This window comes from Malus sylvestris, chromosome 10, assembly GCF_916048215.2.
Source record: "Malus sylvestris chromosome 10, drMalSylv7.2, whole genome shotgun sequence".
NCBI lineage: Eukaryota > Viridiplantae > Streptophyta > Magnoliopsida > Rosales > Rosaceae > Malus > Malus sylvestris.
Genome location: NC_062269.1, coordinates 40,826,934 through 40,840,632, shown reverse-complemented (window position 1 = coordinate 40,840,632; position 13,699 = coordinate 40,826,934). Strand labels below are relative to the sequence as shown.

The 13,699-nt window shown below is 37.5% G+C and overlaps 3 protein-coding genes across 3 annotated transcripts; 1 reads left to right on the top strand and 2 right to left on the bottom strand.

Annotated features, from left to right (window-relative positions):
• Nucleotides 1–235: 235 nt before the first annotated feature.
• LOC126585174 (kinesin-like protein KIN-14C) lies at nt 236–5,391 on the bottom strand. Its single transcript, XM_050249560.1, has 17 exons — nt 5,111–5,391; nt 4,661–4,903; nt 4,401–4,545; nt 4,044–4,153; nt 3,798–3,917; nt 3,480–3,683; nt 3,079–3,288; nt 2,904–2,978; nt 2,673–2,819; nt 2,464–2,602; nt 2,250–2,359; nt 1,754–1,915; nt 1,467–1,687; nt 1,227–1,308; nt 1,030–1,134; nt 823–927; nt 236–726 (listed from the first exon to the last, which is right to left on the bottom strand). The coding sequence occupies exons 1-17, from the start codon at nt 5,153–5,155 to the stop codon at nt 547–549; spliced, it is 2,403 nt and encodes an 800-aa protein (XP_050105517.1). The 5' UTR covers nt 5,156–5,391; the 3' UTR covers nt 236–546.
• Nucleotides 5,392–7,276: 1,885 nt separating this feature from the next.
• Nucleotides 7,277–8,630, top strand: LOC126585193 (oxygen-evolving enhancer protein 3, chloroplastic-like). The gene is made up of 3 exons (XM_050249616.1): nt 7,277–7,651; nt 8,009–8,304; nt 8,396–8,630. The coding sequence occupies exons 1-3, from the start codon at nt 7,348–7,350 to the stop codon at nt 8,492–8,494; spliced, it is 699 nt and encodes a 232-aa protein (XP_050105573.1). The 5' UTR covers nt 7,277–7,347; the 3' UTR covers nt 8,495–8,630.
• Nucleotides 8,631–11,007: 2,377 nt separating this feature from the next.
• LOC126585188 (uncharacterized) lies at nt 11,008–12,797 on the bottom strand. The gene is made up of 2 exons (XM_050249611.1): nt 12,689–12,797; nt 11,008–12,336 (listed from the first exon to the last, which is right to left on the bottom strand). The coding sequence occupies exon 2, from the start codon at nt 12,276–12,278 to the stop codon at nt 11,190–11,192; it is 1,089 nt and encodes a 362-aa protein (XP_050105568.1). The 5' UTR covers nt 12,279–12,336; nt 12,689–12,797; the 3' UTR covers nt 11,008–11,189.
• Nucleotides 12,798–13,699: the final 902 nt, after the last annotated feature.

The window sequence follows — 13,699 nt, the reverse complement described above, 5'->3', positions numbered from 1 at the left end:
TCAACTGCTTATAAAGAGTTATGCTATTATCTCTATAGCAAATCAATTTTGGAGTGTAACATCAACTACCTTTATGGTACTCGAAACGCACGTGAAACCGAACTACACGTGAGTAAACATATAAAAATGTAAAAATGGTTCCACATCAAAGAGTTAATGAAGTCTCAACGAACTCAACTACCTTATGGAGGTAAAATAGGACACGTGGTGTTTCGGACTCATACAGCCGACCCAATTAGAGATAGTAAGATTTGTTGTTATTGTATTCAACTAACAAAGGAATATGCCAATCATTACTTGGGATAAGTGTTGATCCAATAAGGAACATTTTCTTTCTCGTACAGCAATAAATCAAGTTACTGAAACAATAAATCTATATATTGTCATAACTCATAAGCATAGAAAACAACGTGCTGATCTCTCAGTACACGATACAAATCTACAAGTACAAATTTTGTAGTACCTTAAAGCACAAGATCTACAAAACACACCCTTTCCCTCATACAGACGACAGCAACCAACCTCCAAACAGAAAAGATGACAAAGCTAGCCGTAACTTAAGCGATTATCTGCAGGTTTCATGGAGGTTTGCCTCCGAGGAATCCCAATTTCACAAGCATTGACCCTAGCAGCAAATCGAAGTGAGCAGAGGGATTCCCCAACCGAAGAGGAATCCGGGGAGATGTTAACAACCATCAATGTTTTCGAATCTCCTCCCAAACAAGGCTGTTTATACATTAAACGAGATGTCATCCAACAATGTAACCATTCAAGAATACAGCAAGCTGCCATAATGGTAAAAATAATCAAAGATTACTATACCTGTAGAAGATATGTCAGTTTGGAGTTCCTAAAAGGAACATGGTCCTCCTTTTTCGCCAAAGCAAATATGACGTCGCTCAATGATGAGAGACTTTTGTTAATGGCCTGGTTGTTAATGTCATATTGTTAGCTAACCAATATAAAACTTGAGAATATATTTACATCTATTCGGGAAAGAAGATTGGGGATTTTCAAGAAGAAAAGAACCTGAGTCTCCTTCAAACGCTCTCCAGTTGCACCGCTCCTTGATAGTCTTTCACTACCAGCAAGGTCAATAAGATTTAAGACCCCCTGGACTTGTTGTTCCGTGTTCTACCAAGGCAAGAAAGCATGTCAGTAATCAAAAAAATCGAATGAAAGATTGGTGAGGAAGAACAATAACATCACATCAGCGCAAAACAAACCTCATTAATCCCAGATATACGCAAGGTAAACACAAAATGGCTTCTCGAAGATTGCTCATTCATATGAGTCTTGCCTACAGACCTAAGAAATAGCATTCAAGAATGAAAAGCCACATCAGATTTGATGTTTTGAAAACTTGACAGTAACATTGCTAAGTGCAGCCTTTCATATGAAAGCGACTCAAAATGAACTAACATATATGAAATATCACGACCAATTCGAATACTTTTGATGCATACCTGCTATGTGCAGCCTGTTGCAGAAGAGATGAAATTTGGTTTATGTTGCAAACATCAACAATCGTTAGGTCAGAAACATATGTGTTTCCATTTGCATCATGCTTTATCGTGTACTGCTTTCCGCAAACACCATTTTCTGTCTTTGACAAGTCTGCACTGCTTGAACGACCAGTGCATAACAAGTCACGAATGTTCTCATTGTATATTTCAAGCATCGATGCCTGCACATATTTTGAAAGGACATTATAATTTGCAAACCTAAACAAACAAAAAACAAGTTGTAGTACCTGCATTTTGTATTTCCAACCCTGGGCCTGAAGAGCTTGACTCGTTTGGAATATTTGCTCAAGTGAACGAGGTATTAAACCTTTTTGCTCTGGAGCATCTGGTCTGCCCATCATAGTATAAGTTTTTCCGGAACCCGTTTGACCATACGCAAATATACAGACCTGAAAAAGATAATCAATATTTATTTTAATGCATGCGTTTGCCTGTATGAAAGGTAAAAGAATTCAACGAAGAAATTGGAAGCCGTTCTAATTCTAAAAACATATTCCATAAAATACTTAATGGGGAAAGAAAAACGATCAGTACATAACCAAAATACACAAAATATTAAACGCTGGCAGCTAATTCCTCAAGGCAAAAGTTATCTCAATTATGGACTCAAAAACCAAAATAATGGGAAGAAAAAGAGTTATGGTTTAAAGTGCCAAAAAAAAAAAATCAATCTAATGAACATTTAGTTCCTTTAAAAACACATGAACAAGATTCAACTTATACCTTGTAGCCATCAAGTGCACTTTGTACAAGTTGCGATATTTCCACAAAAACGTCTTGTTGGGAAGTCTCGTGGTGAAACACCTTGTCAAATGTGAAATTAAATTTTTGGCCTGCAAACATTTATAGTGGAATTAGATTAAAATAACTTGAGTAAAGTGGTGTATACTTATATTTTAAACTAATTAAAGTAAAAAATTATTAGACATGCCCATACCACTCTGTACCAAGTCAAGGCCTCTGCCAAGAGCTTCTGTTCCTGTAGGATAAGAAACTACAGGGGCGTCTGTTGCATTGGCATCGTCAGGTAGCAACGGACGCACTCGACAGAACACCCTAATATTACCTTTTAATTCCTATTAAAGAAAAAGATTAGTACCCTGAAATCTTATTAACTCTATAACATGTTAAACATACTAAAATTACCAGAATAGTGTTATGTAACTTTTTCCTCAACTTCTCTCCTTCCAGTATTTGCAGCTCTGATTCAGCGAGGCGATTTTGTAACTCCTGTACGATTCTCTTATGTTCTTCAAATTCTGTCAATGTTTCTGAAGCGGATTGACTGACCATCTAAGAGAAAGTAAACAGTAGATGTTAACTTATAAATTGACTGGTACAAGCAACATTTTAAAACCCCAACTGAATTCATATTACCTTCAATTTATCATTGGCAGCATTTAGCTCATGCTTTAAGGTATCTATCTCCTGTTTTTGAGATGAATCTCTTTCCTAAAAAAGCATGCCCACAATATTAAAAAGTTGATACAGCAGGAAATCATAAAATAAAATATAAAAAAAACTAAAACAAAATAAAGAATCTAATATGAACCTCCAAGGCTTTTGATTTTCTCATCAATCTATCTAACTCTTCACACGACATCTCAGTGTTTTCCTTGTACTTCACCACCTGATCCCTCATATCTTGAATCTCTCTTGCATGGCGATCGCGGTCATCTCTAACTTGCTGCAGTTCCCCACGAAGGCATTTGATTTCATTATCTAATAATTCCTTCTGCTTTAATGTTTCGTCCAGTGAGGCCTAGACGCAAATCATGTACATACAGTGAAAAGGCGTGTTATATTCTTAGATTTCAGGTAAATAAATGGGTCATTTCCCAAGAAAACCGTATCTCAGTTTACAAAAAAATTGAACTAGGATATATATAGGGTGGTGAAAGGTGACAAAAAGGTATATATCATCAACGCAAGGATTGCTCCATAGATACGTACCGTTACTTTAGTCAACTCATCTTGCAATGCCTTATTGTGAACTCTCAAATTGCTAAGCGTCTCCAGAACAGTCCTTTTCTCATCTTCAACTCGTTTGAGAGACTCGGTGGCAGTTTCAAGATCTTTTTGGAGTTTGCTATTGTACTGTTGTAGACTCTTGTTGTACTCTTGTGCTCGATTATATAAATCCTGATACGAAGAAACCTGCAGCAGCACAATTTTAGGAACATTACCGAACGCAAATTTTGATAAACCGGAGGGGAATTCGGAAAAGAATAGGTAATATGCAGAAGGAAGAGAAAAATCTGACTGTATTACCTTCTTGTCTGCAACTAATTTCTCCTCCCGCACTATTTCAAGCTTCTGTGAGAGAGAAGCTTGCAACTTCTCAGCAGCATCCCTTGCTTCCTTTTCACTTCTGTGACTAGCAATCGCATCCTGAATGTCAAACAAAAGGATGAAAATAAAAATGCGAAGAAAAGACCCAAGAACAAAAAAACCAAAAGCGGGAATGACAATCATATCACAAAAATTAGTGTGCAACTGCATGACTGGAAGCCTTACCAACTTCTCTGATTCTTCTTTCGCAAGTTTCTCTTCTAAAGTAGCTATATTTTCCCTCAGCTTTGAATTTACGGCATTGAGCTCGTCAACCTTGTTTCTCATCTCCACCTCTTAAAAATAAACAAATTGAACACATATTACAAACCTGTTCCTTTGAACAAAATCTCTTAAATATCATAACCACATAGGTTCACTTGTAACAAAAGCACGATACTACTTGACAAATGGCTTGAGATTTCCATCCGAAAACTCTATAATACTTAATATACCACCACCACATATAAGCAATTCATCGGTTAGTTACGAAGTTATGCAACTCCAACAGACAATGGCATGAATAAAGAATAAAGAAATTACCAGTATCCGCGCATTTTTTTTCTGCAGAAGCCAATGCATTCCGTAGTTTTTCCTCCTCGAGAATATGGCCTTCCTCAACTTCCTGCAACCATTTGATGCATAGCTTCAGCCTCTTACTATAATCAGCTAACTGCTCAGCTTTCCCCTGCCATATGACCAGATAAAAAACGTTACAAAAAAAAAGAAACAACAATTCAGATTTCAAAACAAGCACACAAAAAAGCCCTATTTATTAAAACAATTGGGGGTGAGAAATAAACCTTGTGATCAAATTTCTTCACTTTTAACTTCTCAACCAACAACGCCTCAACTTCTTCCTTCGTAAACTCAACATTGGCACACTCTGATCCCTCCACACTGCCTATATCGCTTGTACCTGCTGCGTCTTGCTTAACAACAGCAAGTGGCGGTCGTTGGCGGCCCATACTACTCGGTACCTCCGGTTTTCTTGTTTCGATTCTCCGCCGCTTGTCTAAGGGAACTTCATCAAGACTACTCTTTTTCTACACAAAACGAAAAACTCACCATTACAATCCCCCATCTGAAACCTTTATTTACACAATCCTACATAACCATTAATTTTCAACCAACACCAAAAGTCATTTCATACATTTTTCTTCCATTCTGAACCCAAAACAACAAATCATCGCCCACCGAATTAAGCAAACAAAATCAAAACTGAAAATTTTAATTCTTTTTTTCTCGCTTACAGAAAATGGGCTCCGAGGAGCCCTGTTTTGGTTGCGAGACGCCATTAATCAGGTCCCGCTTCTTAGCTGCCGATCTGGTGGAGCCGACGGTCGGATATAAGGGTGCGACGTTGAATTTGCAGAGTTGGGGTTTCGATTGGTGAAATCGAATTGGGGAATTGGCGGAAGATAGGGCTCGAGAGTTGGAAAAGAGTGTCTGAGAGAAGAAGGGGGGGGAGAAAGAGAGAGAGAGAGAGAGAGAGAGAGAGAGAGTGAAAATTTGAAATTGGATCTGGCGGTACAAACATTAACACGCTCTTCCAAAAAGACGTTGGTGAGTATATGGGCCGGGCCGGTTTATTATGTGGGTTTCAAAGAGGCAAGTTACTTAGGCATGTCCAACCGAGACCAGAGGGCTGGCCATCTTCAACCGACCAGGCAAGCCCACTTTGTTTTTTTTTTTTTTTCCTTTTCACTTGCCTAACCCGGTTCCCTTTTTGTGTTTTTTTTAATTTCAGCCCACTTTAGGGCCTTCAATTTTTTGTGTCAGCCCATTTTTGTTGTTTTTTTCTTAATAGCCCACATTTTTTTTGGACTTTTTTTTTTCTAATTTTTTCTCCTACACCATTTCTCACATATTTTTTCACCATTTCATACTGTCTTACCTCATTTTATTTCAATTCTTCACATTTCATACTATATCCCTTTGACCTTCGGTTGGAGATGGTTTTTTGTGACAGGCCTAAAACGAGCCCTATGACCCTTTGGGCTTCGGTTGGTGATGAAGACAAATATGGTCATATACTGTTCATTAAAATATTAATATCTTAGAGGGCTAAAACGAGTCATCTGGCCAGCCTTCAGTTGGTGATGGCCTTAATCAATTACAGTTTTAAAAGCCCAATCAATTGTATTATGACACTTGATCCTTCAGGCCATGTTCTCAGCACACTAAAAAACTATTCATCTCCTAATACGGTTCCTAAACCATCCCTAACTACATTTTGTTTGTGGTTAATGGTATAAAGTAAAAAATGCCACCAAATAATTGAAATTTATGAAATTTGTAAAGTAGATAAGCAACACCAAAAGACTAAACAAAAGAGAAATAACAGACTAAAAAGTACGAAATACTGCTTTTTCTCTTTTTCTTTTTTTAAAGGGGATAACCGATGACAAGTCATAGTTATATCGCATTTTCATCTGTCATGTATTGTAATTTTGGATCCTTGTGGATGCTGTTGCATACAGTAGAGAGAGTAGAATTTTGAAAGCTTCAATCGAGAGAGGAATTTAAATAAGTGGCATTAACTAAAATGAAATGAAGCATATTCATTAATTATTTAATATTTTTTCCTTTTTTTGTTCGAATTGGATTTAGTATTCAGACATAAAACCTAGATTTGCATCGCTAGTAATTCATTGAATGGAATTTCAAATTTCATTAATTTTGGAAGACATTTAAATTTGGATTTAACACATAAATGGTAAATTCATCTATAACTTATTTGGTATACGATTACACACTATATGAGATTTTGACAAAAAATTGAACTTAAAATAGATGGACATGATGATTCCTCTTAATTAATTTATTTTTGTTCAGAGTTTTTAAGAACTTTCATACGATGAGTATGTCGTTGTGACAGTATCTAAAATCCATTACGCATTGACATTTAAAAACTCTTAAGTCTCTAACGCATGAGTACAAGTGAGTTGGAAAACGTCACAATAACATCACAGTGTATGTGAATTTTTCTTAGAATTTTCATTCACCAAAATTCAATATGACACTATGCGTGACACTCTTGTTATTATGATTAAAACAGAATCAAGTTTAATGCCTCTATGAATTTTAACTTCTAGATGCTAACAAAATTTCCCTTGTACCGCCAAGCTAAAAATATGGACAATGTTTCATTTTAATCTTTCAACTTGAAATGAATGGTATTATGTAGCTAGAGAGACCATTAACATCATTGTAATAATCTCATGGAGTCCACGTGTCAGAATGACAGAGTCCTAGTTGGAACATTATCCAGCTTGTCAAATATAAAATGCAATAACGAACACTTGTCAAATCCCAATTGGCTAATAACCATATCCAATTTATCCAACCAGAAAATGGCAGATAAGGTCCTTGCCTAAGACCACTCTACATCACATAAGCATAGAACAAAACATATAATTTCCACATTTCTGCCACTGAAAACCGATCATTGTTAAAAAAACAAATAAAAGTTAAGGAGGTTAAGAAAATGGCACAAGCTATGGCTTCAATGGCTGGCCTGCACGGTTCCTCCCAGGCAGTTTTGGAGGGCAGCCTCCACCTAAGCAGCTCATCACGCTTGAACGCGGTCAGCAGCACCGGCAGGCTAGCCGTGGCGAGCTCCGGGCTCACCATTAGAGCCCAGCAAGTGCCTTCAGAGCCCGAAACTAGTCGTAGGGCCGTGCTTGGTCTCGTCGCAGTTGGTTTGGCCTCCGGGTCATTTGTTCAAGCTGTGCTTGCCGAGGCTAAGCCCATCAAAATCGGTCCTCCTCCACCTCCCTCCGGAGGATTGCGTAAGACCCTCACTCTTGACCTTGTCACTATTTTCAGTCTTAGCATGGCAATTGCATTAGAATACTAAAACATAATATAGAAACTTGTTACATGAAAAATGTACAATGTTTTAGGACTCGTTTGAGACTGTTTCTATAGAAGCACTTTTGCTCATAAGCATTGTTTTTATGAGAAACACAAAATTTCAAGTGCTTATTTCAAAAGCACTTAATTTGAATGCAGAATTAAACATTGGAATTGGATTTGCAACACAATATGTTTAGTTTGATCTGAATCGTTGAGAATATGAAATGCATGAATTGTTTATTGGGTGAGTTGATGAACTTATGAAGGTGAATTTGTTTTTGTTATGGCAGCTGGAACCCTAAACTCGGATGAGGCAAGAGACCTTGACCTGCCGTTGAAGGAGAGGTTCTTCCTCCAACCACTCACTCCGGCTCAGGCTGCCGCGCGGGCGAAGGAGTCAGCCAAGGAAATTGTAGCTGTCAAGGAGTTCATTGACAAAAAGGCATGGCCCTACGTCCAGAACGATCTTCGTCTCAGATCCTCGTATCTCCGTTATGACCTCAAGACCGTCATTTCTGCCAAACCTAAACCCGAGAAGGAGCCCCTCAAGGAACTCGCTGGAAAGCTCTTCAAAGACATTGACGGCGTAAGTTCACCATGTCACATACACGTCTTTTACTTGACATAGAGTTTGGTTTGTATTGATTCATGTACTTTTGTTTTGTGTCTGGGGACAGTTGGACCATGCAGCAAAGATCAAGAGCACCACGGAAGCAGAGAAGTACTACGCCGCGACCGTATCTTCCCTCAATGATGTTCTTGCAAAGCTTGGTTAAACCCTAAAAGGGATTAATGTATTTGATGTATAAGGCTTTTTAAGAGCTTTGTTTGACTGTTTGCGAGATCAAATTGTTCGGATGCTATTTGGAGGAAATCTAGTGATATTTAAATGTCGTTATTTCTGCATAAAAATCGTGAACATATTCTTTTGTTTTCCACATAAAAAGATGCAGTGAAAACAGTGGTGTAACAAAAAAGGTTCAAAATTCTTAATATGAACATAAGGTTTCTAACAGCAAAAGACGTTAAGGGCTCCCTCTGCTGTATCGGCAACCGCTAGACGGTTACCCCAAAGGTAAAACGAAACTTGTTTCAAATCTGATAGAATCCCTCCCAGAAAAGTACTCGTGATTAAACATTCACTCCACAAATCAAGAGAATGAACTTCTACGTACAAATCGTGTCCATCTGTTAGACTTTCGGGTAAATACAAAACCCCTCCTTTCGCTATATTTGCATGAACAAAATTCTGCTTGATCCACCACCAGTTTGCCCTGTTTTAACAAATTCTGGTTTGGATGTTTCAAGCATCTCCAATTGACATCCTTCCCAACTGTTATAAGCGCCCTGCCTCCCGAGTGAGTGAACTGAAAACAGCATCTATTTTTACTACACGTTCATGTTCAGAAGACAAATTTTTTTGCATCGATGTAGCGATTGGCATAACTAAAAGGTTCAAACTCAAATTAGGCAGCCACAACAAAATCGAGTGATAGTATCGAAGGGAAGCTCTGGTAATCATTGCTTCGGCAGCTCTTCTTCTTCGGTAGCAACACATTGTCCCATCGTATTGGACATGGGATTAATTCAAAGCTAGAATGACAAAACAAAATTAACAAATCCCAATCAGACATAGAAGAAAAGTACGAAGTAGACCCTCGGTCACTGTTACGCTAGTCATGAATCAAATACACAGTTTTGATGTGAACTAGAGAAAATTCAACCACTCCTACAAGTTTTGGTCACCAAAACATTAAGAGCTTCTAGCTATGTTTCCACATGACGCGACAAACCCGAGAAAATATGTTTCGCAGTTTTGCTATGTATATGCCAAGCCTGATGAGTTTGAAGGGAATGAGACCAGAAAGCGATATGATGTCATCTTAGAGAATCTTGTTTACTTCATGTTCATGTTAGACAATCTTGCTTTATTACTCTCTTTAGGAGCAGTTTGAAACCTTTTAGTTACATAAGCTGCAACGTTTTGTTTTCATACAAATCAAGAGAATGAACTTCTAGGTACAAATCATGTCCATCTGTTAGAATTTCAGGTAAATGAACAATCCCTCCATCCTTATCTGAAGTGAAAAATGTTGTTCCACCACTAGTCTGTCATGTTCCCAAAAGTTTTGGTTTGGTTGTTTCCAGGATATTTTGTCATCCTTCCCTACCGTTAGGACTTCAAATCCTAAGTGCATTGCCTCTCGATCGAGATAATGAACACATACCACTTTACATTCATGAGTGAGTGAATTGAAAATGATGTCCATTTGTACGACACCCTCATGTGCATCTGGCAAGTAAAGTACTTGTCGGGTTGCAGGGTTTCTGATCCGACAAACTTGAGAAGAACCACTCTTCTCCTGAAATAAGCCAGCATAACGGCTTTCAATGTTGAAATTATAATCGGTAGGAAGCCGCTCGTAACAGGCCAGGCTCTCATGTTTTGCGATAAACTCATAGTCCTGACCAATCAACAAACACCATAACTTGCACACACACTTGAACCTAACCAAAGACTCTACAGGCAACCAGCTCAAAATCTCAACGATAATCTCAAAGGGAAGCTCCGATGCTTCTGGTCGCACCACTCGTTTACTGTATCAGAAAGTTAACTGAAGTCATCTTCAGAGGGTATAAATCTTTATTTTATCAGTGGAAGAGATTGATGGGAAACAAAAATTATCGATAGAACAAGCGCTTTTGGGATTCAATAATACATGTTTGGAATAATTTGTATAAAAACCCTAGTGCTGAATTCCAGAAAATTTCTGGAAAAATGTTCTAAAACCAAAACATACAACTTTCGAATCACCAAAATTCCATGTTAAATTACTTAAAAGAAGAAAAGCAGAAATAAAAAGTCGAGAGAGATGAATTTTACAGTGATCTAAATTCCATGATAACACCTCAGCCTGCAAGTTTTTTTTTTTTTGGTCAAACGATAGGTTTTGTTAGATAAGATATTAGATTAGCCACCGACGGGATTCGAACCCACACAGTCATGCAAGGGCTCAATTCCTTTCCACCACGTACTGTGGTAAAGGCCTGCAAGTTTACTATTTAGAGGTTTTTAGACGAGAAATTCTGGTATGGGGACTCTCCTATATATGTTTCGCAACACATAGGCTTGTAGGGTTGTTTTTAATTTAGCTAGAAAACTAAAATTTAGCAACTGGTACAACTAAATTAAAAGTCTTGTTTTTACTTCAAAAGTGTGTCGACGTTCAAGAAGTTCAACGGAACATTTAAGGGTTACTAGCTATGTTTCCATATGACATGACAAAACTCAGCAAAACATGTAATGTAATATTGGCACAAGTGCTATGTTCCAACTGGTGTGGCTAAAAAGTTCAAACTTCCCTTTGGAGAGCAGCATAAACTGTAACACAAACAATCTAAAAAGATGAACAGAAAGACGAGATTTTGCAAACAAGGAATCCATGTGGAGTGAAAGTACACATCATTGCTCTAGTCTTGTGCTCCTTTAATTTCTGATGTCATTTCCTTGAGAGTAACGAGGGTTGACTTAAGTCGAGGTATTCGTTCCTTCAGGGATTCTAAATTGGCAAAAACCTTAACAGTCTTTTTTTCAATGTCATATGAAATAAGTTGTTCTCCGTTTAGAAACACGAGTTGATTTGAACGACCTTGTATGAGTGCAATTTTATCCGTCAAAATTGTGTCGTCGACCTCTAAATTTTTCAAGGGAAAGATGATCTTGTTTTGACTCCATTTGTGCTCCTTGAAGTCTACTAACACCAAGATGTGAAGGTCCCCCCCTACTATACCAGCAACGGCTGGACGATTATCCCAAAGAAAAGGCCAGAGATTCTCCAAATCTATGAAAGCTCCTTGAGGCAGAGTAGTAGTGGTGAGACGTTCACTCCACAGATCAAGAGAATGAATTTGTAAGCACAACTTACGTCCCTCGGTTATAATTTCGGGTAAGTGAAGAGCCCATTCAACCTTATCTGCCCCACAACGAGATTGTTTCAGCACCGGTTTGCCTCGTCCCAGCCAATTCTTGTTTTGTTTGTGCAAAGGTCTCCACATTTCATCCTTTCCAATTGTTATCACTTCAATACCTACCTGTTCCTGTGCCGTATCGAAATAGACACGGAACACTTTACACTCACCAGTGAGTGAATTCAAACCGAGGTCCATTAATTCTTTGGAACCCTCATCGTGTGCATCTGGCAAGTAGAGTACTTTGCGGGTCGCAGGATTTCTAATGCGGCAAACTTGAGATGTTGTGCTCTTCTCCAAAGACAAGCCAGAACAGTAACCTTTGAGCTCATACTTTTTATCACTAACAGTGACAATCGATTTGTTTTCCCATTCGCAATGATAGTAAGGTGAGAGGATGCAACAGGTCCGATTGCTATGCTTTGCAATGAACTTGTAGTCTTGAAGCAACAAAAACCATTGCTTGCACACGCACTTGAATTTCAACAAAGACAATACAGGAAGCCAACTCAAAATCTCACTGATAATTTCAAAAGGAAGCTCTGACGATACTTGTGTCGGCCTTTTTCTTCGTTGGTAGTAACACATCATTGTCGATCTCAATATATTTCAAGGACACTAGAAGAACACGAGCACGAGAGATTCAAAGCTAGAGTGCCAGAGAACAAATCCCAAATCAGAATTAGAACAAGAAGGTTAATATTAAGCCAGCTAGTCAATTGATATGCACACAGTTTTGATTTTTACGCAAGCCCTAGATTTGAAACCAAAACCCTAATTCCTAAGGTTTAAGAAATAACCTAGCTTTAATCAAAGCCCTAGCTTTGAAACCAAAACCCTAATTCCTAAGGTTTAAGAATAACCTAGCCTTGATTCAAAGCCCTAGCTTCGAAACCAAAACCCTAATTCCTAAGGTAACCTAGCTTTGAATTCAAAGCCCCAGCTTTGAATCAAAAGACCGTAAAGAAAAAGGGATTAGAAAAAATGAGAAAAGAAATTACCTGAATTCCACAAATTTGATTTGAGGTTTGCATCCGCTATAATCTATGGGAAATTTGGAATGTCTTTTAAGCTATATATCAAAGACATATATGGGTCAACGGGCCACTACCAATCACACCGGATATCAATACAATTAAGCATGAAACTATTTAATACAAATTGCAATTATTTTGTAATTAAGATGGCCAATGTGGGACAATTTTCACATTATTCAACACATACAAGGCTAATAGAATAAAAAAAGTGACGCCCAAATGGTAAATATATACGAGAAATATATGCACATATAAAACTAACGAAATAAGAAATTCACTGTGATCGCAATTTCACAAACTTCTGTAGGTTTTGGTGGACAAGACTATATGTGGCAAATCAACACATTGAGTTGTTAATGGGTACCCTTTAAGATCCATTTAATTTGATTTCATCTTACAACATCATCACCACTACCTATCTCACCTTTATATTATAGTGATATCAAATTAAATAAATCTTAATGAGTTCCGATTAACAATCGAATGTGTTAATTTTACCACCTCTAGACAAGACTAATAGAACAAAGAAGGCTAATTACTTGATTCACTGTTTATATTTGCCCCCTCCCAATCAATTCAAAACAAGCTGCAGCCATTAAAATAAGTTGCTATGTGGTAAAGCAACTCTGTATTTTGATTTCTAGAAGATGCAAATTAATGCAACAAATGATTTAACTAATTAATCGCATTTCGATATTGATCTTCGTGTAGAATAATTTTTTTTTAATATTTTGTTAAATTGGCATGTGGATGATCATTTTTATCAAATCAACTTCTTTACTTTATGAAATATATTGACAGATTTTTTTCGAAAATATCAAAATGATTTACGATGGAAAAAATCAAAGACCATTGATATCGACTTTCATTGTCGAAGACCAAAACGAGGAGTTATGTTATTCTTGGTAATCATTTTGACTAAAAGTTTTATTTCATAATATTGTTTGATGACTTCATCCAATCGAAGGTTCAGGA

What these genes read in the sequence shown, in the direction of transcription:
- LOC126585188 (XM_050249611.1), bottom strand. Translation starts at nt 12,278, where the DNA reads ATGATGTGTTACTACCAACGAAGAAAAAGGCCGACACAAGTATCGTCA.
- LOC126585174 (XM_050249560.1), bottom strand. Translation starts at nt 5,155, where the DNA reads ATGGCGTCTCGCAACCAAAACAGGGCTCCTCGGAGCCCATTTTCT. An exon ending in CCTTGACTTGGTACAGAGTG is followed by an intron (nt 2,360 to 2,463) that starts GTATGGGCATGT and finishes AAATGTTTGCAG; the next exon opens with GCCAAAAATTTAATTTCACA. An exon ending in AACTGACATATCTTCTACAG is followed by an intron (nt 727 to 822) that starts GTATAGTAATCT and finishes ATGTATAAACAG; the next exon opens with CCTTGTTTGGGAGGAGATTC.
- LOC126585193 (XM_050249616.1), top strand. Translation starts at nt 7,348, where the DNA reads ATGGCACAAGCTATGGCTTCAATGGCTGGCCTGCACGGTTCCTCCCAG. An exon ending in ACCTCCCTCCGGAGGATTGC is followed by an intron (nt 7,652 to 8,008) that starts GTAAGACCCTCA and finishes TTGTTATGGCAG; the next exon opens with CTGGAACCCTAAACTCGGAT. An exon ending in TCTTCAAAGACATTGACGGC is followed by an intron (nt 8,305 to 8,395) that starts GTAAGTTCACCA and finishes GTCTGGGGACAG; the next exon opens with TTGGACCATGCAGCAAAGAT.